This window comes from Aethalodelphis obliquidens, unplaced genomic scaffold (genome assembly GCF_003676395.1).
Source record: "Aethalodelphis obliquidens isolate GAN/ISIS:26980383/991018 unplaced genomic scaffold, ASM367639v1 scaffold140, whole genome shotgun sequence".
In the NCBI taxonomy this organism is placed as follows: domain Eukaryota; kingdom Metazoa; phylum Chordata; class Mammalia; order Artiodactyla; family Delphinidae; genus Aethalodelphis; species Aethalodelphis obliquidens.
In genome coordinates, this window is record NW_020838084.1 from 395,451 (window position 1) to 420,050 (window position 24,600).

Sequence of the window (24,600 nt, forward strand, 5' to 3'; positions counted from 1 at the left end):
CAATCAGTTAAGTTTCAAAGTCCAAGGAAAGGACATGTGATTGAGAAGAGTAGGTTGCATGCCTGCCCCTTGACAATACCAGGACAGGGAGAGGAAGAATCTGGCTTATAACATTTCAGTGGGAGGAGGCACACATCTGAACATGTCATCCCACAAAGACTATGTATCAGTTTTCTATTAATGAAAAACAAATGACCACAATTTGAGTGGAAAACAACATCCATTTATTATCTCATAGTAATTGTAGGTCAGAAGTCCAGGCATGGCTTGCCTGGGTTCTCTGTTCAGGCAAGTCCGAAATCAAGGAGTCAGCAGGGTTACATTCCCTTCTGGAACCTCTGGGGGAGAATCCACTTCCATGTACATTCAGATTATTGGCAGAACTCCTGTCTTTGAGCTGTAGGTCTGAGGTCCTCGTTTCTTTGCTGGCTATCAGCTGAGGGCCTCACTTAGTTCATAGAGGCCACCCATTTTCTTTGCCATATAACCCCTCAATCTTCAAATCCAGGAATGGATGATTTCCATGTATTAAATCTCTCTCAGTCTTCAAATATCTCTTAACAGGAAGAGTACAGGCTCCTCTAAGATCTCACCTGATTAGGCCCGGCCCACCCAGGATGATCATCTTGTTTTAAGGTCAACTGATTTGGGACCTTATTACATGTGGAAAATCCCTTCACAGCAGTGTCTAGATTAGTGTTTTATTGAATAATGGTGAGAAGGTGTATGTACACCAAGGGTGGGGATCTCGTGAGTCATCCTAGAATTCTTCCTACCACAAAAATGGGGGAACTCTATTATTTTAAAAGGAAATTGAGTGCCATTAGGAGAATGAATGTATACCAACAAGACAGATATTCTCTACAGTCCATTTGTCCAACATCTACACATACTTTTTGCCATCTTATACTTTGGAAAATGGCAACATGCAACTATTCTTCATACAAGAAGAAATGTATTCACTCATCCCCAAAGGGAGCCAAACCTGAAGTGTTATCAGTCATAGTATCCATGTGCAAGTTCAGGGTCTTCAGATGGCATCCATTCTTCCTCTAGTTCAATACAATACTGCATCAATATTCTGTAATAAGATGAATAAATAAAAAATAAAACTACCACCAACTCACCATGTATAAAATAGTAAGAAAAGAGAGTAATAGTAAAAAGAAAGTAATAAAAAGGGGCACACTAAAATATATACATATATGCATATTTTTGCAAAGAATCAAATATGGTAGCTACTGCAGCCTTCATTTCTAAAACTGGTTACTAGGTCAAAGTTGATATAAACTTTCTTTCTTCACTCTTCCTGTTATGTTTCTTTTCATCCAGTCAGCATGGGTTGACTGGGTTGGATGGGTTATGTAGAAGAATGATTCAAACATTTATTTATGTGCAGTCTGAGAGATTGGTAGCCTTGCCTGTATGGGATTGCTGTAGCTGTTTAATAATTTTAACCATGTTGGGACATGATAAGGCACACTAGAAGATCTCCTGGTCTCCAGACACACTCCTTTCTGCACCCATTATGTAGCAGCAACCCTACTTCCCCTTGAAGATTGAAATCAGTCATGTTAGCACTTGACAGCACCATTTGTCACTAACTTTATCCGGTAATTGGGGTGACCATCTGCGTCAGCTAATTGGCTTTATACAGAGGGAAAGCAAACTTCTCATCTCTTTATGACTGAAGGTAGCTATACAGCTTGGAGCCAGGTGCCTACTAAAAATTCTAAACCAGTAGAGTCCAAAGTTGCAAGGACCAGAAACATTTTGTGAATAGGCCTTTAGGAGCAACTCTAAATTCCATCTTTCAGTTCTTAGACCTAGGAATTCTGGTTGTTGACTAGATGACATTATATGTTGTATATGGTGGCTAGTTCAAGACACATAGCATATATTGTAGGACAGCACCTCTAACACACAAGGTGTTGTCTCTCAACTTGTGGCATAACTGTCTTCAATAGAGTCATTATTCCACTGTATAAGGGCAGCATTTTTTATGAGTAATGGAGTGCATGATAAAACAACGAATTCCGTAGGTATAAGCCAATCACCACACTTTTTTAGTTTTAAAATGTCCCTTGATCAGAAGCAAGTCTGCGTAAAATTTCACAACTATGGTAAAACATTCTGTAAGATCACAGATGGTGGTACTGACAGAAGTACTGCAGGCAGTGAAGGCAAATCCATGTCTAGAATACTCACTTATTCCAGAGAAATTATAAAGCCAACTAACTCCTCCATGATATAATGGCTCCAAATTAATTAACTTACCCCCAGGTACCTGGCTGGTCCCCTTGAGATTGATATGTAACAGGAATTCAGTACAGTGTTGACAAGTTGGGCATTCAGCAGCGGGGGTGGTCACATCAGCCTTTGTAAAGTGAAACCATATTGCTGAGGTCATGTATAGCCTCTGTTCATGCCACCATGACCACTTTCTACAGGTGCCCATTAAGGAAGCACAGGAGTGTCTGAGAAAAGAGGTTTACTGACCTCCACTGAATGGGTCATATTGCCCACCTGATTACTGAAAGCATATTGATGTGAGCAGTCACATCTAACACTAATAGTCTCATGCTCCGGACCGGTTCCAAGAAGTCCATACACCACTTCCCTAGATCTGTTTTGTGTCCATTTTCCCAAATGTCCTCATTCAAAATCTCTGCTAATTAGGATGAACCATTATCCCCGGACTTAGATCTGGATGCATATCCTATATATTCATATAATATATATATATATATATATATATATATATATATATATATATATATATATATATTTCCAAAGGGTGCAATGGCAAGGAGTGTGTGTAGATGTTGGATAAGTGAACTTCAGTAAATATTAAAGTAAAAATAATTTTTTAACTTTTTATTCTGATAAGACTTACAAAAAAGTTGCAAGGATAGTAAAAAGAATTCCCGTGTACAATTAACCTAGATTCTCCAGTGTAAGTATTTTACTATATTTGTGTTATTCTCCTTGTCTCTCACACTCTATACACACATACATGTGGACACAAATTTTAAAATATTTTGAGAGTAAGTTACAAACACATTCTCTTACAGAAAACAGTACAATAATCAAAATCAGACCACTAACATTGACACTAACAGACCAATAACTGACCTTATTCAGATTTTGCCAACTGTCCAAATTGCACCAGAATTTCATGAGCAGTGAAGGAAAAGAATCAAATCTCTTCTGGGATATGAATAGGGCAGATGGTGTACTGAAGCCTGGATTAGGGTTCAATCCACAGGGATGGAGCTAAGGGGGCTTCCATAGGCATTGGGCCTCCTCTGCCCGCTCCAGGCCCCAATGATACCACCCTCCTCTTTCTTCAGGCTTCCTAGAACTCCCTTGTGACCTTCCACACCTCTGATGTTGCCATAACCACATAGTTCTGGAAATAAACTTTACCTGGGACTGGTCCCCACAAGGCAGAGGCCCCAGGACTCTTCCACCACTTTAGCACCTAACACAGCTAGGAGGATCCACAGAGCTCCATTGTTATTATTAGGTTTCTGTCTCACAGACACGAGCTGGGGAAGGGTGCAAAAATCATCTCTTGTCATCTCTCATTCCCATTGACAACTGGGCAAGGGAGGCTCAGAGAAGTCTGAGACTATTAGGGGCAGAGCTGGGGGGATGCCCCATTCCTGTCTCTTAGGCCTAGTGTCTTCCCCTGACATCACACAAGTGGTCTAAATTCCCCTCCCTAAAGGGCAGTCACAGTCTGCGCACAGCGTGGAGCTGGGGGTGTGGGTGGTGACGGGTGGAGGAGGGAATGACACCTCAGGGAAGACCTGTGCTTACCCGGGTGGCTTATGGATGAACGGGTTGTTCTTTTCTGAGGCTGCAAAGTGGAGTCCATCTACCTGAACGTGGAGGCTGTAAACACACATCGGGAGAAGCCTGAGGTAGGTGAGGGACTCTGTGGCCTAAGCTGGCACGTGGTGAAAGCACCCTCCCCTGCAGAAAGGCAGCCCCAGTCCCACAGAGCTTGGGTGTTTCCACCAACAGGTAGAATAACCAGCACCCAGAAATGCAGGAACCACAGCCCAGACCCGAGGCACCATAGACACGCACAGCTAGAGCAACCCTGCCTAAAAGGCCTCTCTGGCTGAGGTTCCCCCATACTTGCCTGAGAAGAGGGTCAGGATCCAGGCCTGTCTGAAAGAGGGGAGCCTGGCAGTAAGGACAAGAGGCAGGGAGGGGCGGGGGCTCCACACTGCTGGCTGCTTCCTGCTAATACTGGGTTCTCTCCTCTCAGAATGTGAATGTCACCCGGGAAACTGTGGAAGCCCTGGACACTGTCCCTGCCCACTACTGAGCCCTTCCCAGGAGGCTAAATTGCCTTTGCTCCTGCTTTCTTCTACCCCAGGAGCTCCTGCGTCTGCCCTTGCAGACGTCTGCCCTGAGCAGTTATGCTCAGGTAACACTAAGCCTCTGAGGAAGTTATGGCCTCTAAGTTGATCCTCAGCGAGAGAGCTCTGCTTCCAGCAAGACCTCAGCAGCTCAAGCCATCCCCGTTCACAGTCACAGCCGAAAGACTGTCTGGCTCTGCATGGAGCTTTGTCTTACTTTCTCAATTCTTGTTCCCTGAGCAACAAAGGTTCCTCTTTCTCCCTGCAGGAGGGGGAGAAGTGGCCATTGTGAGGCCTCCTTCACTATGCATAAGAACTTGTCTCTGTGATGAGGCCCTGTTCCTGTGGGGGTGGGGACTGTGAAGGCTTTCTAGAGGCAGATTCCTGGGCAGCATTTCCAGAAGTAAGGGGCACCAGTGGGACTGACCCTTTATGAGCAATATGACTAGGGGTATGAGATCTTCCTTCTCACACAGGAAACTCTGGCACCTGGCTCATCATGTTCTCTGCTCCTATTCCTGCCCCCATCCTGGGGTCATTTCACTTTCCACATGGATAATATAACGAACACCCTGGAGTCCCCAGAACATTATCTCCAGGAACAGTTATCTCCCCTTACCTTCAACTACCCACTCTCCGAACTTTATTATTATTACCTGGAGTTCTACCTCCTCCGTCTTCTTGAATGCAACTGTCTGACCACCTACACCCTCTCTCATTATTTCATCTTTCAATGTCACTTCAAAACACCTAGCAGCATATCTATCACGTATGAGTCACTTCAGTGATATTTAATACCATACTTTTTTTTAGACCTCATTAACATTCGTGTTCATCAATCCCTCCTTTGTTTCCCTATCCATTAGTCAGAAAGCTGATCCGCCCTTCAGGCTAGAACTGAGGCCCCATCTCTCCCATATAAACATGTTGATCTCTCCCTAAACACAGAAAAAACAGGGAGCACATCTAATTCACTTTGCAGTTTCAACGTTTATTTCTGATACCAAAACTTGACAGCACACAAGGGGGGGAAGAAAGCAATAGACAAGGAACAGCAAATAAATTTATCTTGCATGCCACTTTCAGTCAACAGGATGTGGCTCTCTAGATAGCTGTGTTTAGAAGGATTCTGAGGCTTCAGCCTCACTCAGGGGAAAGACTATTGCAACTGATTAGCAATATCTGTGAACATAAAAAAGAAAAAAAATGTAAAAGTCAATGCTATATACCAAATAGTAAGGAACATAAATAACAAATACTGCTTCCGCATACTTCCCTCTGCTACCCACCACGTGTTTCCTAGGACTCCCAGCTAGAGCACATAAATACATTCCCATGGATTCTATATCTCCCAATGACCCTAAGTGCCCAATCCAAAGTGATATACCTACCCAACATCTCACTCAACCCAGAAGAAACCGATGGCACCAAAGTTGGCAGCAAAGTTGGCACTGGCTGTACCACCAGGGCCAATAATGGGGCCGGCGAAGGTCTGAGGAAATCTGGAGCGAGCATTCTGGTGGTATCTGGCCCAGAAGGTAAATGGAATTCTGGACCAGGGATCTCCAAAATCTCCTTCCTCGTCCCAGGTCAGCAGCTCAAACTCAATGTCATCCCAGCTCCAGGGCCCAGATACGGCCTCATCTCCAATCCCCATGCGGGTTCTTGCCTCAGCCCGGGCCTCGGCCTCAGCTGCAGCAGCATCCAGAGCATCCAAGGCCTCATCTGCGGCCTCCATGAACTGCGCAGTCCAGTCACGAGGGTCTCTCTTCTGAACCTGAGATGAGGAATAGAAAATAAAACCCATAATAGTATTAGTTAATATTTATGAAGCACCTACTATATATTTAGCACCCTACTTTGTGCTATTGTTTATGTAGTAACAACAAATACCACCAATAATGTGGTACCTACCGTGTGTGATACCTAAAATCTCATTCCTGCTCTGGAATTTTCCCAGTCAGTCATAGTTCATCCCTTAACCTATTGAGTCTTGCAGTTCCTCTATTACCTCTGCAATGAATCGCAGCACTTTCATCTTGCTAGTCTCATGGTAGGAACGGAGGCCCCAGAGGAACTCATACTCAGGAGGATTGCTGTTGGGCACTCGTCTGTAGTCTAGGTACCTTAGAAAGAGGAGAAAGGCCTTTGTTTCTACCCAGGCAGAATGATAGTCCATCAATGCATAATAATCTGAGATTCTGACATCCCAGATTTCAGCTAGCAACTCCCCCCAGTCTCATTCCTAAACACAGATTTACCCTCTAATAATCAGGCCTTTGAATTCCTGTGCCAGTGCTTCTACACAAAGCAGTCACCTAGGCCTGGAGGGTGGCTTGAGTAGGGTCATAGAAAGGACAACACTTAATTTCACCCCCTCTGTCACAGCTCTAGCTCCAAGTGCTTATAATCTTGTCATTGAATCACAGATAGGCCCATTGCAAAGCCTCAGCTAAGCTCAGCCTTTGGAATATCTACTGTGGGCGTGGTGGACAGGCTCCACTTGCAAGATCACTATACTGCAGGAAAATCCAACCACAAGGAGCATACTCAATAAATACTCCTGCGTACATATGTGTGTGTATATGCATAGGTATAGGTATAGTTAGTATAAGAAATGAGCATGGAAAGGGTTTTCTGAGGCTGACCAGCACACAGAATTCATGAAGACCAGACAAAGCTGCTTAGGCATCACTTACTTTTGCTTTACAAACTCGTAAGTGAGAAGTTTCCTCAGATCTCCAAGGAGGGGATGTCTTACCCTGATAGTAACAACAACAAAAAAAAAGGGATCCATAATCACACACTATGACATTGCCCAAAGGAAAGAAAAGAGTTTTCCAGCACAGAGGTCAGAGACAAGAGAAGAGGCAGAGAGGTCAGGACTATTTCCCCATCCACCCAGGTCACATCCTTGGGCTCTGTACCTCCCCAAACCAATTCCCTTAGACCACCAGGCTGATGCAATCCTGGGACCATCCTCTGTTGCCAAAGGATGATATACACAGGCAAGAGATGAGAGAGCCCAATCATACCCAGGACGCAGTCCCATCTTGCGTAGTGCCTCCCAGAGGACAGCTGCAATGGGAGGCAAGGGGAGACAAGGGATGGAAAATGAGCGTGGAAAACAGGCGGTAGTCAACCCCCAGCTGCTGGCCCAGCCACTCACCTTCACTGGCACGGTTGCCATTCATGAAGATGACACCCAAAATCACTAAGAGGAGACCCAGCTTGGGTGTGTCTTTGGTCCTAAAGAAGTACAAAAAGAATATATTTTCAGCAGTCATTTGCATGAGACACCCCAGGCAGCTTACCCATCTAGCTTCCCCAGTATTCCTCAGCTAGGGGATAATTCTACCCCAGGTCTGCCCATGACCTGCTATGTGACCCTGAATCCTGGACCCTGGCCTACTCGAAACTCCAGGAAAAAAGCATCACTGAGAAAGGCAATGTTCCACCTCCTTTCCCATCTTACGTTCCCAGTATGCCAGCCAGGGACTCAGGGGTACTGATGAGAATATACAGGTGTTCTTCCTTGTCAATTTCCTTCAGCTGAATTCCAAATTTCTACAGGGACAAGAAAACAGACTATGAAATTACAAAATCTAGCATAAGCTACCCCCACTCAGTACTACCCACACTCAGCTACTCCTTCGCCTCCCTGTGAGATTTGCCCTAAACTCCCAGTAGGAATCCCATGAATCTTTTAAATCAAGACTTTCCCATGATATCTATCAAAAACAAAAACCAAAAAACCTTTCCCCATCATTCTGTTCCTCAGGGCTGCCTTCTCACCTTCTCCAGGACAAAGCATGCGCGTTCAATGATTTCTGGATACACATCAGTGTATTCACGGATGATATCCCTCAGCATTTCTGTAGGAGAGAGGAGGGAGCACCTGAGCTGAGCAGGGGCCACAGAGCTGCGACCTCTTTGCCAGCCCTGCCCAGGGGAGCACAGTCAGTGAAAAAGGAAGACTCAACCATGGAAGGACGGGATTGAAGAGGAGGGGACATATAAGCAAAGAGATGTCCACAGAGCACGGGGTGAGGGGGAGAGCAGAGCTCCAGGAGAGGGCACTGGATACCTACCTGAGCGCTTGATGGGCACCTTTGTGTAATCTTTAAGCATCAGGTACTTGACCAACTTATTCGCCTGGGAGGGAAAAAGGAAATCATAAAAGTTATAAGATATTTACAGAACACTTGGTTGAATTATAGATGGAAAGACAACAATGAAAAGAGCAAGGGGTGGGGGGAGAAGTGACTGGGGAGTTACAGTTCTTACTCTTTCCTGAAGAAGGGCCACATCTCGGGGCTGTGAGGCACCCAGGTTCTGTGAGGCACGCGAGTTGGGAGAGGGGCGCAGGTTTGGTGAGGGGCGCAGGTTCTGCCAGTCAGGTGGAACTGGCCAATCGGTGGGGATCCAGTCAGGTGGGAGCGGCCAGTCAGTGGGAAGCGGCCAATCGGGTGGCAGTGGCCAATCAGGGGGTAGTGGCCAGTCGGGAGGGCCTTGCCAATCTGGAGGACCCTGCCAGCCTGGTGGAGTCTGCCATCCAGGTGGAGTCTGCCATCCAGGTGGATTCTGCCAGGCCAATGGGTTCGGCCAGACAACTGGACCAGGCCAGACAATGGGGTTCGGCCAGATCACAGGGTTCTGCCAGATCACTGGGTTTGGCCAGATCACTGGGTTCTGCCAAGCAACTGGGTTTTGCCAGGCTGGTGGGGTCTGCCTAGCTGGGGGGCTCTGACGTGCTGGTGGGGTCTGCCTGGCTGGCTGGTTTTGCCAGCCTGATGGGTTCTGCCAAGCCAATGGGGTCTGCCAGAGCACATTGGGGGGTGCGCCAGGTGGGCTCTGAGTGGTAACTGGAACCGGTGCAGACCTCCAGGTCCCTGGAGCCAGTGGGGCCCGCCTCTGATCCCCACTGCTGCTCTCTTCCACATTCAAGTTATTAATCTGCATCATCAGAGAAAAGGAAGGTCAGGGTCACCAACTGTTTCTATGTCCTCACCATATCTATTCCAGGAAGGCCCCCTAAAACCCTCACCTGTAGTGACAGCCTGACCCACTAGCCAATGGTCACCCTGAGTCCTGGGCTTGTCTTTCACTGTCTTCCAGGCAGGAGTTTCATCTCTGAACCAGGCCAGGAGCAACCCAAGGGTGGGGCCTGAGGCTTCTCCTCTTCCCATGTCCACCACTGGCTCTGCTTGTACCACCCTGGACAAATCACTCAAGTCACTTCACCTCTCTGGGACTTAGTTTCCTTCTCATAAAACTGAAACTATGATCCCTAGCTGGTATGAGGTACCTTGAAGATTTAGTGAGTGAGATAACCTGTGTGAATGTGCCTAGGCCAAGACCTAACACATGGTGGCTACTTTCAAAACGTAAAGTGAATTACATACAGGCTGTATATATTATGTGTCCATGTCTCATCTCCCCATTAGTCTGCGGACACTCAGAGAACAGGAATTAACACTTTCACCTTTATCATCCCCTACAACCTAGTCAAATACAGACAGTTACATATATTGTTTTGTTTTGTTTAGAACAAATGAACAACCTCAGAGAAGAAAAGAGAGCGCCCAAAGCAAAGTGGAACTAGCAGGGATCTCACCTTGCGGGTCCTCTTGCCCCGAATTATAGTCCTGGACTCCAGATTCTGAGCCTGGGAACCATCTGCTGATGTCTGTGCAGCTGCACCATCAGATTCACAGATACCTGGGCATGGGTCAGCCTCTATGTCAGCCTGGGAAGTGGCTATCTTGGCTTGGTTAACATTCTGGGTCTGGGTATCAGCTACTGGGGCCTTAGTGGTGTCATTCCAAGCCCTGAAGGCTGTTTTGGGCTGAGTGCTGACCATCTCACTGGCACTGAGAGACTGAGAGAAATTGTAGGTGGCATTTGGGCCCACCGTAGTAGTGGTATTCTGGGCCTTAAAGGCCATCTCCGACTTGTTGGCAGTTAACTCACTGGTGGTTGCTGCCTGGGAAAAATCATAGGCAGCATTTGGGCCCTTTGGGGGGGCATTCTGGGACTTAAAGGCTGCTGTAGGCGGCGTGTTGGGAGTCTCCTTGGCATTAAGAGCCTGAGAGAAATCATAGGCAGCATTTGTGCCTTTTGTGGTGGCATTCTGGGCCTTAAAAGCTGTCTTAGGCTTAGTGGCAGCTGCTAAAGCCTGCATATCAGCCATCTCACTGGCTGTTGGGGACTGTGAACTCTGAGGACTAGCATTCGGCGCGCTGGCAGCTGCTGTGGCCTGGTTGGTAGGCGGAGCCTCTGAGATCTGGATGGCCTCCATCAGGGTCTGCATAAGCAAGGTGCTGTCTTCCACGGAGGCCTCAGCCTGCAAATACAGGGGAAAAAAATTAAATCTCTGGGTCTGCGAAGTGGGGTTGGGAGGATAGGGGAGAGAACATGCAGGGAAGGTGCAGGCGAGCGGTTGGTGCAAAAAGAGGAAGGCTGAGGAAGAGATCTAGTGGCCTGCGTGGATTAAGGGATAACAAAACTTGTGGTAGGGGCTGAGTGGGGCAGGGGCTAAACAAGGGGTGGGGCCAAATGAGGAGAGGGGGCAAAGTGGATGGGGGGTGCTGATCTAGGAGTGAGGTTAGAACAGGGCAATGCAGAGTGAGGTAGGAGCTCAGGAGGAGGAGGCGGAGCAAGAGTGCCGCCTTGAGGAGTTGAGGAGAATAAGGGGGTCGCAGGGGGTGGGGAATGCTGGAGAAAGGGAGGGTGGAGGCGGGAGGTTGGGGGAGGGGGCGGCGGAGAGCTCTACAAGCCTCAGGACTACGGAAAAAAAAGGTTCCTTACCCAACCAGGATTCTCTGGGCAGATTGCCCTGACTACTAACAGGGTCTCCCCTTTCTCTGAGCAGGGACTGATGGCTGAAAAGGGACGACCCCCCCCCCACACCCCGCGCCCTTAAACCATGGGAATTTGAAAAACGACGGAATCTAGGCACCAAGAAGGCAAAATCGGATCCAGGCGTCTGGACAGCCAAAGGGGCCCGGGGGGAACTGTCGGCTAGGGAAATGGTGGGGAGGGGAGTGGAGATCTCACCTGGAAGCCGAGGAGGCCCGCACCACAGTCCATTTTCTGAGACATGGTTCTTGTCCCTCTGGCAAGAGCAGAGCCTGGGGGGTGTGGAGGAGGAGTTGGGCATTATACTACAGAGGGCAAATGCGAAGGAACAAATTTGGGGAGATGGTGGTGTTTGAGGTTTGATTGTGGGGGCGGATGAGGTGCTGAATGTGAGGGGAACGGGCCAGATCGGAGTGCGAAAAGTGAATGGGTGTCCGGATGGAGGTTCTGAATCCCGAGAAGCTACGACGGGGAGAAGCTTCAAATCGGGGTTCAGATAAGAGTTCTGAATCCAGGCAGATTGCGTTGGGATTCGCATTTGGGAAATTGAATGGAGTTTTCCAATCAGGAGGAATCGTATAACAGTACAGATCGAGGTCGAGAAATCTGTAGAGATTCTGAACGATGGGAGGGGTTCAGAGAGCGAACAGGGATTCTGAATAAGGGAGGTTCAGGTGAGGGGTGTGTGAATCGGGGTTCGGGGAGTGGAAGAGGGATCAGAATCCGGGGTAAAGGGATCGGGATGAAAAATGGGGGGCCCGCACCAGGGGGCAAGATGCCCTGTCTGGGGGCTAATTCTCACCTTGCCTCAGGCCCCAACCCCAACCCCCTCGTTGCCTCCCTTCTTCACGACTCAGAGGATCGGGATTGCAGTGTTCTGCTCTCAGCAGCCGCACCCTCTCCTTGTCCAGGAGAAAATGCCAGCGCGGCAGCTAGGACGACCCCGCCTCTTCGCCTAATATACCACCCACCGCCTCACATGGTTGTACGCATGCGCAAGAACTGACCGACTAAATAAGAGTCCCGCCCGTTTCCCCAACAAAAGCTTCGCCCTGAAGGCTAAGCTGCGCATGTGCAGCGGGAAGCAGTCCCGCCCCTTTGCCAACACACCACCCCACCACCAACCAGGTGGACAGTTTACAGCGGTCCCTCCCCTTCCTCTATATCCCCTCCCCCAAACAGATGCGCTGTGCCTCTAGATCCCACCCCTTGCCCCACACACCGGCCCCCTACCTTTTCCGCAATGCGTCTCTGTTCTATCCCTCCCTCTCAAGGCCCCTCCTGTCAGGTGGGCATGCAACTCCACCCTCTAGTCTAGCAGCACTTAGGTCACTATTAAGGAGGTCTCTGTGTGGGGTCTCTAATTGCAACAAGTGCTTGGCTCCTGCTAAAAATAAGCTCATCCACTTAGGGGGCCTAGGAAAAGGAATGGTCAGAGAGGATACATTAATGGAGGTAGAAAAAGTCTGTGCCTGCCACGTGACTCTACATGATCTTCCCCCCCACCCAACAGCTTCCAGACTCATAAACATTAGCTTCTTTCCTGCCCTTTTGCAGCTCCAGCTATTTATTTTGTGTGTGGAGGCGGGGAGGAGGGGAGGGAAGGGCACAACGTGTACTTCACAGCACGATCTACGCTGGAGCTTGTTTTCCTCTCACAGCAGCCTTGGGAGGTGGATATCAGCATCTCCATTGTACAGATAAAGACGCTGAGCTACAGACATTACATGAACTAGACAAGGACACTGAGCCAGTAAACAGAAAATGCAAAATGTGGGCCTGGGTCTTCCAGACCCTAAAAACCCCTGTTGCACCATCGCTGGCCCGGGGACTGAGGCACCCTCCCTTCTTCAGTTTGAGCAACAGATCCGCCCCACCTCCCCTGCTCTGTCAGCACCCGTCCCAAGCAAGCAAGTGTTCTGTTCCCTGAGACCTAAGCTCACGCTCTGCATCCCGGAGGGCACAGGTGGAAGTCCCCCGCTCCCCCCTCCCCGCCTGCTCTACGTGGGTCCATCCCAGTGTGCAAATTGCTCCTTGGGGTCCACTCCCTGCTCCGTCAGGCCTCTTTGCTATGAGTGGCACAAACGCTGTCCCTGAGGCCTTTCTGGTGCCTGCTGGAGCAGCCAGGGCAATAAGGCACCTGTATGTCTGAGCCATGGCAAGCCTTGATTAAGAGTAAACGTTTGCCCTGCTTCCTTCCAGGGCTGGGCCTCAATTCGTGGGATGGAGTGCTGGACCAGTGTGTCACTAGCTGCATGAGCCCACTCAGGCCACTGGAATTCTCTGAGCCTGGCTTCTCAACGGGAAGCACAAGTAGTACTTACTGGGGTCCTACCCAACAACAAACGTGCTGCACTTCCAGAATGACTGGAGAAGCTCAAAAAGGCAGAAAATGATATACAGATGTGAAATGACTCAAATTGAACTGATACTCTCCAAAAATCCAAGGTAGATCTTTGTACACTTCACATTTGTTCTTGCATCAGCTCCTGCCAGGAGCCAACATATGAAAGGAAGCTAATGCTGGGAAGAACTGCAGCATTTGGTCCCCAAGGGCCAACATCAATTCTGTCTGGCTGGATGACTTTCCTCATCTGTTGCATAGCAACCTCCCCTGTCAAGCTGCCTGTTTTTCCTCAGCACTTCCTCTGTAAAGTGTCTGCAGTGGGACGTGATCAGACTCAGGAAAGGTCTGAAACACCATGTTATATGCTTTCTGCTCCCAAATCTGTATTTCCAGTTCTTGACTTGGCTTATGAGTTCTAGATCTATAATCCAACAGACTACCTCACTTCTGCAATTGTCTTGGTATTTTTACTATTAACAGGTCCCATATATCCTCCTCCTCAGCACATTGTGTTTCTCCTTTAGTCATGCCCTTCTCTCTCTTTTAGAGAGATGGATTTTTGTTTGTTTTATTCATTGCTGTATCCCTAGCACCTAAAATGATGCCTGGCATATTTTATATGCTCAAAAAATATTTAATGAATGAATGAATCCCACCATCCACCCTACTGCTTATGCAAGAAACCTGAGAGGCACTCTTTTTTCTTTCCTGTGATGAATTCACTTACTTTTACTCATTACACAAATAATGCATATTCATCATTAAAAATTCAAACATTACCTAAATATTTTAGAAATTAAGTAGCCATCACTCCAAATCTCACCACCTTGAGGTAACTGCTATTAAGATTTTGATGCTACCTTTTCATACACTTTATGCATATATATTCTTACATAAATGGGATTACATTATATATGCCATACTTTAAATTGCATTCTTTTACTTACTGCCTCCCACTTTCTTTCACCTCTATACCCTCATCTGAAACATGGTTGTTTTTTTTTTTTGCGGTACGCAGCCCTCTCCCGTTGCTGAGCACAGGCTCTGGACACGCAGGCTCAGCCAGCCATGGCTCACAGGCCCAGCTGCTCGGCGGCATGTGGGATCTTCCCGGACCGGGGCACAAACCCGTGTACCCTGCATCGGCAGGTGGACTCTCAACCACTGTGCCACCAGGGAAGTCCTGAGACATGCATTTTTAACAGCCATTTTTATATCCTTTTATGTCCAAACATGTTCCATGTTTTTTGTTTTACAAAAATTAAGATCATATTATATACACTTTAATGCATCTGATTTATCTTAGTTAATGCTAATCTACCTCTGATTCATTCTTTTACATTCCTGCATAATATTCCATAATAGGGATGGACCACAATGTATTCAACCATTTCCTCACTGATGGTAATTCATTTTGGTTTCAGGTGTTTTGGCGGAGGGAGGGAGCACATACCAACAACATTGCAATAAAATACTTGTACATATATCCTTATATTTTAATGCTCAATATTTATTCCTATGACATCAGATGCCCAGGAGTAAGACTGATATACTCTACGTTTGGTGTCATAAGACTTTTCCAATTTTTTTTCCAATCTGATGTGTGTTTTATTGGTATCTCCTTCTGTTTTTAATTTACATTTCTGATAAGTAAGTAGTGGACCACATATTCATATAAGAATGGACCTACTGGATTTCTTTTGGAAAGTACTTATGCAAGTCTTTTACCTATTTTTCTTGTGTTGTCTTAATTATTTTGCGGACTTCTTGGTACAGTCCTACAGATGCTTATTGAAATCCCTTAGAGCTAGATGTATTGCAAATTTTTTTTTCACATTTTAGTAAGTGTGTATACTCTATACTATGTAACAGTTCCAACTGCAAGAATATATCTGCCAAAAAGGCCAGATATATTATTCACTTATGCACATTCCCTTAGCAGCTAAGAGAATGTGATCTAGGATTTACCAGTGTGGTGGGGTCCTGAAGACCACCATCGGGTTCAATGATTCACTAGAAGCACTCACAGAACTCAGGATAGGTGCTACATTCATGGCTATGGTTTATTACAATGAAAGGATATCGATTTAAATCCACAAAGCTAAAAGATGCATTAAGTCAAAGTCCAGGAGAGAACAGGGATGAGCTTCCAGTTGTCCTCTCTCAGTGGAGTTGTATGGCAGTGCTTCTCCCAGCAAGATGTGTGATAACCAGGGAAGCTCACCTGAGCCTTGGCGCCTGGGATTTTACTGGAGGTCAGTCACGTAGGCATGGAACACCTGGGTGGCTAACCTTAGTTTACTCAGTCTTCAGCCTGTGCAGAGGTCAAACTAATGCCGCAAGGCTCAAGGTCCCACTATAAATCATACTCTTAACATAAACCATCTGTTGGCCCAAAGCCCCGGGTGAACAAAGAGACTCTAATCAGGCACCATATGCCAAAGGCTTAGAGGTTATCTCCCAGGGGTTTGTCAAGAGCTGGACCTTTCTTTGGAATGTGCAGACATTTTTCGGAATGCACAGGGTTTGAACACCCCAGACCTGCCGAGTCAAGTCTTCTACTGCACAGTCATAATTCCAACCTAACACTTGATCTGAAAGGAGTGATTCAAAGATTCAATGATGGAATTCAATGCCATATCTGTGATGGTGGGAGCAGGAACCGCAAGAAAATCCAGTTTCTAGGCGCAGCATTGGTAGCAGGGCCAAGGGCAGCATCCAGTATACAGTATTATTCAGTGGTGACAGTAATAGTATCCAACCATGCCAATATTTATGGCATGATTTTTGAAATACAGCTGGGCCAGCTGCTCTTAGCAAATTATTTTATTAATTCTACCACTTTAACATACTTAAGAATATTTAAATTTTAAAAATTAATTATGGATACACTGAAAATTGCAAAGATAGTACAGAGAGGTCTTATGTACCCTTTAGCTGCTTCCCTCAGTGAGCACATCTATATACATATAATACAATATCAAAACCAGGAAATTGACATTGGTATCACATGTGTGTATAGTTCTATGTCACTTTATCACATGTGGAGGTTTCCACAGTAATCACCACAACAACCAAGATACAGAACTATTCTGTCACCACAAAGATTTCCCTGTACTACCCCTTTATAGTCACACTTACCTCCATTCCCACCACTATCCCTAACCCTTGGAAGCCATTAATGTGTTCTCCATCTCTGTAATTTTAACATTCCAAGAAGATTATAAAATTGGAATCATACAGTATGTCACATTTTGAGTGACTTTTTTCACTCAGCATAATGCCTGTGAGATACATCCAAGTTGTGTGGTTTTCTCCTTTTTATTGCTGAGTACTATTCAATGGTATAGATGTGCCACAGTTGGTTTAACCATTCACCCACTGAAGTACATCTGTGTGGTTTCCAGTTTGGGCTATTAGAATAAAGCTGCTATAAACATTTTTGTACAGTTTTTTCTGTGAACATAAGTTCTCATTTCTCTGGGATAAATGCCCAAGAGGGCAATTGCTGGATTGTGTAATAAGAGCATGCTAGGTTTATAAGAAACTTGCCAAACTTTCCCAGAGTGATTGTATCATTTTACATTCCCACCAACAATATGTGAGTGGATCTATTTTCTCCAAATCCTTGGCAGCATGTGTTGCATATTTTTAGGAATTCTGATAAATGTGAAATAATAACTCATTGTGGTTATAATTTACATTTCCCTAATGGCTAATAATGTTGAACATTTTTAACATATGCCTATTTGCCATCAATATATCCTCTTTGGAGAAATGTTTCTTCATGTCTTTTGTCCATTTTTCAATTGATTGTTTTCTTTCTTTTTTTTAAAGTGTTGAACCTTGAGAATTTATATATTTTATGTACGAGTCTTTTGTCAGATATATGGTTCGCAAACTGGTTTCTCCCAGTTTGTAGCTTGTGTTTTCATCCTCTTAACAGAGTCACATGGCAAATTTTTTAGAAGTCCAATTTATTGATTTTTTTTTTCCTTTCAAAGACTGTGGTTTTTGTGTCATTTCTAAGAACTCTTCAACAAGCCATAAGGATCTGAAGATTTTATCCTATATTATATTCTAAAAGACTTATGGTTTTAACTTTTTTTTTTTTTTTTTTTTTTTTTTTTTTTTTGTGGTACACGGGCCTCTTACTGTTGTGGCCTCTCCCGTTGCGGAGAACAGGCTCCGGATGCGCAGGCTCAGTGGCCATGGGTCACGGGCCCAGCTGCTCCGCGGCATGTGGGATCTTTCCGGAACGAGGCATGAACCCGTGTCCCCTGCATCTGCAGGCGGACTCTCAACCACTGTGCCACCAGGGAAGCCCAGGTTTTAACTTTTATATGGGAGTCTATCATCCATTTGGATTGAAATTTTGAATGAGATTTGAGGTCTAGGTCGAGTTTTATTTGGGGGTATGGGAGAGGCAGAGCTACAGAAATCCATCTGATCATTCCAGCACAATTTGTTTAAAAGATAATCCTTCCATTGAGTTATCTTTGCACCTTTGCAAAAAATCAGTTGGCCATACTTGCATGAGGCTATTTCTGAGTTCTCTATTCTGTTCCACTGGTCTGTGTGTCTACTCATCCATCAATACTGCAATAGTCCTGATTACTGTAGTTATACAATAGTCTTGAAGTTGGATAGAATTTTATTCTTCTTTTTCAGAATTATTTTATCTATTATTCTAGTTCTTCTGTTTTTCTACACATTTTGGAATAATTTATATCTATAAAGCATCTTACTGTAATTTTGATAGCAACTGCATTCAACCTGTATATCAATTTAGGGAGAATTAACATCTTTCCTATGTTGATTGTTCTAATTCATGAATACAGTATGTCTCTCCTTTTATTTTGATCTTCTTTGAGTTCTTCATCAGAGTTTTGTGTATTCTGCTGTTGTTGGGTGGAGTGTTCTATAAATATCAGTTAGATCCTGTTGGCTGATGATGTTGAGTCTATCTGATTATACTTTTCTCCAAATTTGGGAAGTTTTCAGCCACTTTTTCAGCCCTTCCTCCTTCTCTCCTTCTGTGACTATGATGACACCTATGTTAGATCTTTTGCAATAGTCCAACAAATACCTGAAGGCTCTATTTATTTTTGTTTTTCAGTCTATTTTTCTCTGTCAGATATAATTTCTATCATTTCACCTTCAAGTTCACTAATTCATTCTTCTGTCTTCTTATTCTGCTGTTGAGTTCATCTATTGATTAAGTTCATTTATTGGATTTTTCAGTTCCTAAATTTTTAAAATTCTTCTTTATATCTTCTATTCTTTTGAAGATTTTCTATTTCTTTGCTGAGACTTTCTATTCTTTCATGTGTCCTATGAACAATTGCTCATTGAAACGTTTTTATCAAGGCTGTTTAAAAACCCTTGTAGATGACTCTAATATCTGTCATCTTGGTGTTGGTGTGTGTTGACTGTCTTTTCTCATTCCAGTTGTGATTATCATAGTTCTTGATATGACAATTGATTTTCAATTGCATCCAGGATATTTTGCATCTTATAAGGATCTGAATCTTACTTAAATCTTCTGGTTTACCACATGTGGGTGGAAGTCCACATTCCTACTCAGCCTCCACTGACACCTGGGAGAGAGGGGCTTCTTGTTACTGAGGGCTAAGTGACAGTTCCAGCTCCATATTAAGCTTTTACTGATACCACCCTGATTGGGAGAGACCAGGTGCCTAATTACATAGCCAGGGAACTCACCACCACATCATTGCTTGGGATCCAAGTTCCCTAGAGAGCATGCCATCTTATCTCCTACTTTCAGGGTCATCACACGTTTGGTTTATATATAATGCTCAGTGACAAATAGGGAAGAGTACATCTATACCATTTACCTCTTCCTGCTGGAAGCAGAAGCCCCCAATTCTAGTTGGGGGCTTTTAAAAAAGTTATAACTATTGAGATTTCTAATGTAAAATCATACTATAAGAAAAAAATAATTTGATCACTTAATTAACAATATATATTGCAGTCATTTTGATGTCTTATATGAGTTGCTGAAATAACAAAAACAATATTGGGCAATAATCTGAAAAAGTAACATCCCTTTCTTTTTCTTGAAATGATTTTACCATTTAGAATGTTTGTTGCTTTTTTATAAGTAGCTTTCAAACAACATATTTAGTAGTTTATTTCTCTTCCTATTTTACTTACAGTTACTCATGTTTCTTTCTGCCTTGTTCCCAAATCTAATCCATCACCTATTCTTGTTGATTCTACCATTTTAAGTACACCTCGATTCCATTCTATTCTCTCACTTTTCATCATCCTATTGCTAGAAGGATGCATGAAGAGAGGGAGAAATGGAGAGAGAAAAGTTGAAAAGAGAGGGGATGAAGAGAAAGAGAAGGGAGGAAGGAAAGAAGAAAAAGAAAGAATGAGTGACAATAGCAGTTGCAAGTAAATGGAATTATTAAGATAAGGAGAAATAAGAGAATGGAGAAGGAATGGATACTAAGTTGAAATAGACAAAGCAGGAGGAAAGAGAATGAGGAAGTAGAATGCATAAGGGAGAAGAGATGTAGGATGGAAGAGTGTGAAAGGGAGGTGGAAGGAGATAGAGAGATTAAGGGGTAAATGAAAAAGAAAGGAAAATAAACAAGGGGAAGGAAGAGAAAGAGGAAGGAGGGTGTAGAGAAAATAACTAGGGAGGAAAGAGGAGTGTCTGAAGTAAGAGGGGCAGGGTGGAGGAGGAAGAGGAAGGGGGATGGGGGAGAGGGAGAAAGAGGAATGATGTGGAATCACACCTCACTATTGGCAGATTTCAGTCTGCAGAGAGAAGAATGCTTAATGTTAGAACTTCTTTTTTCTCCTCAAATACCTAGTTCCCTTTATATTTGGTACCCATCAAAGTGCCAGAGGTAATTTCTCACAGGACATCACTCTTGCCTAGAGGTAAGACCACTGTGGTTTTCAACCAGTAAGCACCACGTGCCCCACATTTTGAATAGATAAATTTGTGTGTGATACTCAGCATTTATCACGTACTTTCTGCTGCTCGTTATTCATCAGGTATGGATGTTATCTGACAAATTTAGGTATGCAGGAAATGTAAGTTTTCTTTTTCTCTGCAATTCAACTTGAATTCTGTCAAGTTCCCAATCTACTGAGTGGTTGAAACTCAACTCCAGCAGTGTGAAGTTCTCCTCACCCCATTCTTTGGGATTGTAAGTTATGGTATCTTAGTGTCAAAACATCAGGATGAGTGATATATGTTGAGTATCACATGTCCATGCCAGCATGACATGATGTCATATCTGGTTTACCAATGTTTGTCCAAGCAGCTAGCTGTTGAGTTGAGCCTAATTCTTTACCACAAAGCCCCTTTTGGGGTCTGACTCTCTCTGAGGGTGTCATATCCCACTCATATACATGGGAAATATTCTGCTACTCCTATCATATGTTCATCTCTGTGAGGCTGTCTTTGATTAACATATTCTTCTTATACTCCCATGATATCCTGAGCTGAGAGAAACTATGTGAGGAAGCCCAAAGCTCAGAAAGCATATAGATACCACACAACCATTTTTAGTTTGTAGTCTTGTCCTTGTCCTCTTCCTGGCCTTACCCAAGAAGTGAGGCACAAGGCCACATTGCTAGAGGATCTTACAAACCTATCTTGGGTTTCTTCCCATCCCTGTAACACAGGGTCTAGGTTTCTCCTTTTTTCAGTAACCCACAATATCTACTGACTTCTTACTTCTTCTTTGCTTTTCTTCCCAAAATGAATATGAGGCTAGAGATACAGTCTTGAAAAGAAGTGCTAACAAGAACAAAAAGCTAAACAAACTAAAAGTCAATGAGTTTTCTTAGACTTCAAGGAGAAACAAGGTTTCAGAGCAAACCACCATCCTGAAATATTGAGGGACAGGCAAATCAAGAGTCACAGACAAGATCTGCTTACCTAAGGCAGAAGCCACTAGAGCCATAACCTTGTAGGAACTCTTAAATGAAAATTTTGACAAACTGCTAGGGGCTGAATATGGACTAGAATGAGAGTGAGAAACTCCTGGGAGTGGTAGTCTTGTTGAGAAAGCACACTTTCATGGGCTTTATTTCCAGGAATCTCACCAGGTTCTCACAGTAAAGATACGAGAAAGACACCTTGGCAGCCCCAGCAGGAGGAGGGTAAGAGTCTTTGTGATTATCCTTGTGAAATATGCCCAGAGCCTTATCCATAACAACGCCCTACTTTCCAGGAGGAAGGACTACCAGAGCCCTGTCCCAGAGCCATGAAGGTAGGACATTATTTTTCTCACTCCAGCCCCCCTCTAGCTTTCTTGTCTCACCTAAGGTGTGTGTGTGGCAGAGGGAGAGTTGTGTGGGTGGAGATGTGGGGACTATACAAGAAGAAGTACTTGTAACTTCTTGTAACTTGTGACTTAGGGTCACAGGCCCACTAAAACACTGAAATTTAATTGGAATATTACAAAACACTCCCTTTCCCCCACACCATACCACCATACCAACAGGGCTCCACTATATTATAGTGGATTATAGCGGAATGAGCTGCAAGACAGAGACTTTCTAAGGAAGCCCAAAGTCAAGAGAGGAGAGGACGCTAGAGGAATATGAAGCCTCTGCCACCTGTTGCTAAAGTAAATTTTAAACAAAGCCCAACTCCTAGCAAGATTAACATAAATCTTCACAATAGAGGCCTCTCTTTCTCTCAGTTCCTATGACCTGTCCAGCTTTCAACAAAAAATTACAAGGCACACCAAAAGGCAGGAAGAAAAAGTCTGAAGAGACAAAGCAAGCATCAGACTGAAATGTGACAGAGCTATTGGAATTATTAGGGAATTTAACATACTACAATTAATATGTTAAAGGCTCTAATGAAAAAAGCAAACAACATGCAAGAACAGATGGGTAATGTAAGCAGAGAGATGGAAATCCTAAGAAAGAATCAAAAGGAAATGCTAGAAATAAAAAAATCTCATGACAGAAATAAAGACTGCATTTGATGGGCTCATTAGTAGACTGGACACAGCTGAGGAAAGAGTTTATGAACTTGAAGACAGGGCAAGAGATACTTGCCAAACTGATATAAATAGAAAGAAGAATGAAAAAAACAGAACAGAACATTCCAGAATTGTGAGACAATTTCAAAGGATACAACTATGTCATAACTGGAACACTAGAAGGAGAAAAGAGAGAGAATGGAACAGAAGAATATTGCAAATAATAATGGCTAAGACTTTTCCAAAATTAATGAAGACAACAAATCACAGGTCCAAGAAACTCAGAGAACACCAAGCAGGTAAATACTAAAAAATTTACACTGAGGAACATCATATTCGAACTGCAGAAAACCAAAAACAAAGAAAAATATTGGAAGAAGACAGAGGGAAAAAAATTCTAAGTATACTTATATCAGAACAAGGACAAGAATTACAGAAGACTTCACCAGAAACCAAGCATGCAAGAAGAAAGTGGAGTGAAATATTTAAAATGTTAAAAGAATAAAATCCAGTGACCTAGATTTCTATGTCTAGCAAAAGTATCATTTAAAAGTGAAGGAGATATAAAGACTTTCTCAGACAAGCAAAGACTGAAGGAATTCATCACCAGTAGATCTGCCCTGCAAGAAGTGTCAAAAGATTTTTCAGGCACAAGGAAAATGATATAGGGCAGAAGTGCAGAACTACATAAAGACAGGAAAAGCATCAGAGAGGGAATAAATGAAGCTTTCCTTCAAAGAGGAAATCAAAACTACAATTATAGACATTCTGGGATGCTTTAATCAAAGGAAATTTATGCAATACATTTTTCCATTATTAAACAACTACATGCAATTCACAATAGAAATATTTCAACCATAAACATATAGCAAGGATAAAATAAAAGGATGAATTAAGTTATGGCACACAATTAATAAACAAAAGAAGATGTATTAATATTAGACATAGTACTTTAAGGCAAAACATTCTAGATTAAAAGTTCACTGCATAATGTAAACAGAATAATATACAAATCATAATTTAATAGATGTGCAAGAAGGAATAATAAAACCAAAATCATATCATGCTATTATAACACCCCTAAGTGAATGATAGACTAATCATTCAAAATATGATTCTTAAAACTCTTACAAAGATACTGTTCATTGAGGCCCAAACAAAATATTATGGTGCCTCAAAATGAGCATTATGGAATTCTTAAATCCTTCTTCCATGTTTTCTGGAATGGAGGTAACTTGATTTCATCTGTTTCATTTACATATGTGTAAGAATGAAGAAAGAAATTTTAAAGTACTGTATGCTTAAGAGGTGCTATGTATTGTGGTAAGTGCTGGGGAAATAATGATGAGCAAAAACACACATATTACCTGCTTTCAAGGACTAATGGATCTCAGTCTAATGTAAACAAACTGAGCCCAGTCACGCTCACACAATTTTAAGAAACCTTACTGAGCGGTTCATGCCAATTTGTATCACGGGATCAGCCAAACTGACATCTCGAGGTTACATCAAATGATTTTTTAATAAACTTAAATAGGTTACACCTTCCTTCATACTCCACATTTCCCTTCCAGTTAATTCCTCCCTCCCACCACCTAGCAATTAATATTCCATTAATAAGCAGAAGGTTACCAGAAGAGACAAGAGGAAGAAGCCTGCAAGTAGAACTTCCACACAGTTTGAGGATGTTTGATATTTTATCAGATGATCTTGCCATAAGGGCTCTTGGTATCTTGTGACACACAGGCCCTCTATCATTTGCATTGGAAAATCCAGAGGTATATCTGAATGTTCTCATATACCTGGGATATGATTTAGCTCCATATGTGTCTTTTAATGTTCAGCATCAATATAAAACTTCTAAACCCCCTAATTTGAGAATCACAAAGCTTTAACGACAACTATAACAGGGAGCTGGGCTTAGACAAGTCATCACATACTTCAGCTTTATGGCATTTCCTGATTCATTTAATGAAACAAGGATAATCTGAAAAGCACTGGGATACCATACCAACTCCAACATTGTACACAC

At 43.7% G+C, this 24,600-nt stretch overlaps 1 protein-coding gene across 2 annotated transcripts in view; it reads right to left on the reverse strand.

Moving 5' to 3' along the window:
- Window positions 1–5,346: 5,346 nt before the first annotated feature.
- Window positions 5,347–24,600, reverse strand: part of MAGED1 (MAGE family member D1) — a 38,774-nt gene continuing 19,520 nt past the window's right edge. The window contains exons 1-13 of one of the 2 annotated variants that reach the window (XM_027099778.1): window positions 12,040–12,287; window positions 11,436–11,509; window positions 9,994–10,722; window positions 8,664–9,332; window positions 8,468–8,531; window positions 8,172–8,251; window positions 7,852–7,943; window positions 7,546–7,625; window positions 7,412–7,454; window positions 7,076–7,138; window positions 6,388–6,502; window positions 5,768–6,153; window positions 5,347–5,558 (exon numbers count right to left, since the gene is read on the reverse strand). In XM_027099778.1, coding sequence (XP_026955579.1) covers window positions 5,776–6,153; window positions 6,388–6,502; window positions 7,076–7,138; window positions 7,412–7,454; window positions 7,546–7,625; window positions 7,852–7,943; window positions 8,172–8,251; window positions 8,468–8,531; window positions 8,664–9,332; window positions 9,994–10,722; window positions 11,436–11,480 — 2,358 coding nt within the window. In that variant the 5' untranslated portion in view covers window positions 11,481–11,509; window positions 12,040–12,287 and the 3' untranslated portion in view covers window positions 5,347–5,558; window positions 5,768–5,775. Of the gene's footprint in view, window positions 5,559–5,767; window positions 6,154–6,387; window positions 6,503–7,075; window positions 7,139–7,411; window positions 7,455–7,545; window positions 7,626–7,851; window positions 7,944–8,171; window positions 8,252–8,467; window positions 8,532–8,663; window positions 9,333–9,993; window positions 10,723–11,435; window positions 11,510–12,039; window positions 12,288–24,600 lie in introns of those variants that run through there. The other variant, XM_027099779.1, reaches the window with a different exon arrangement.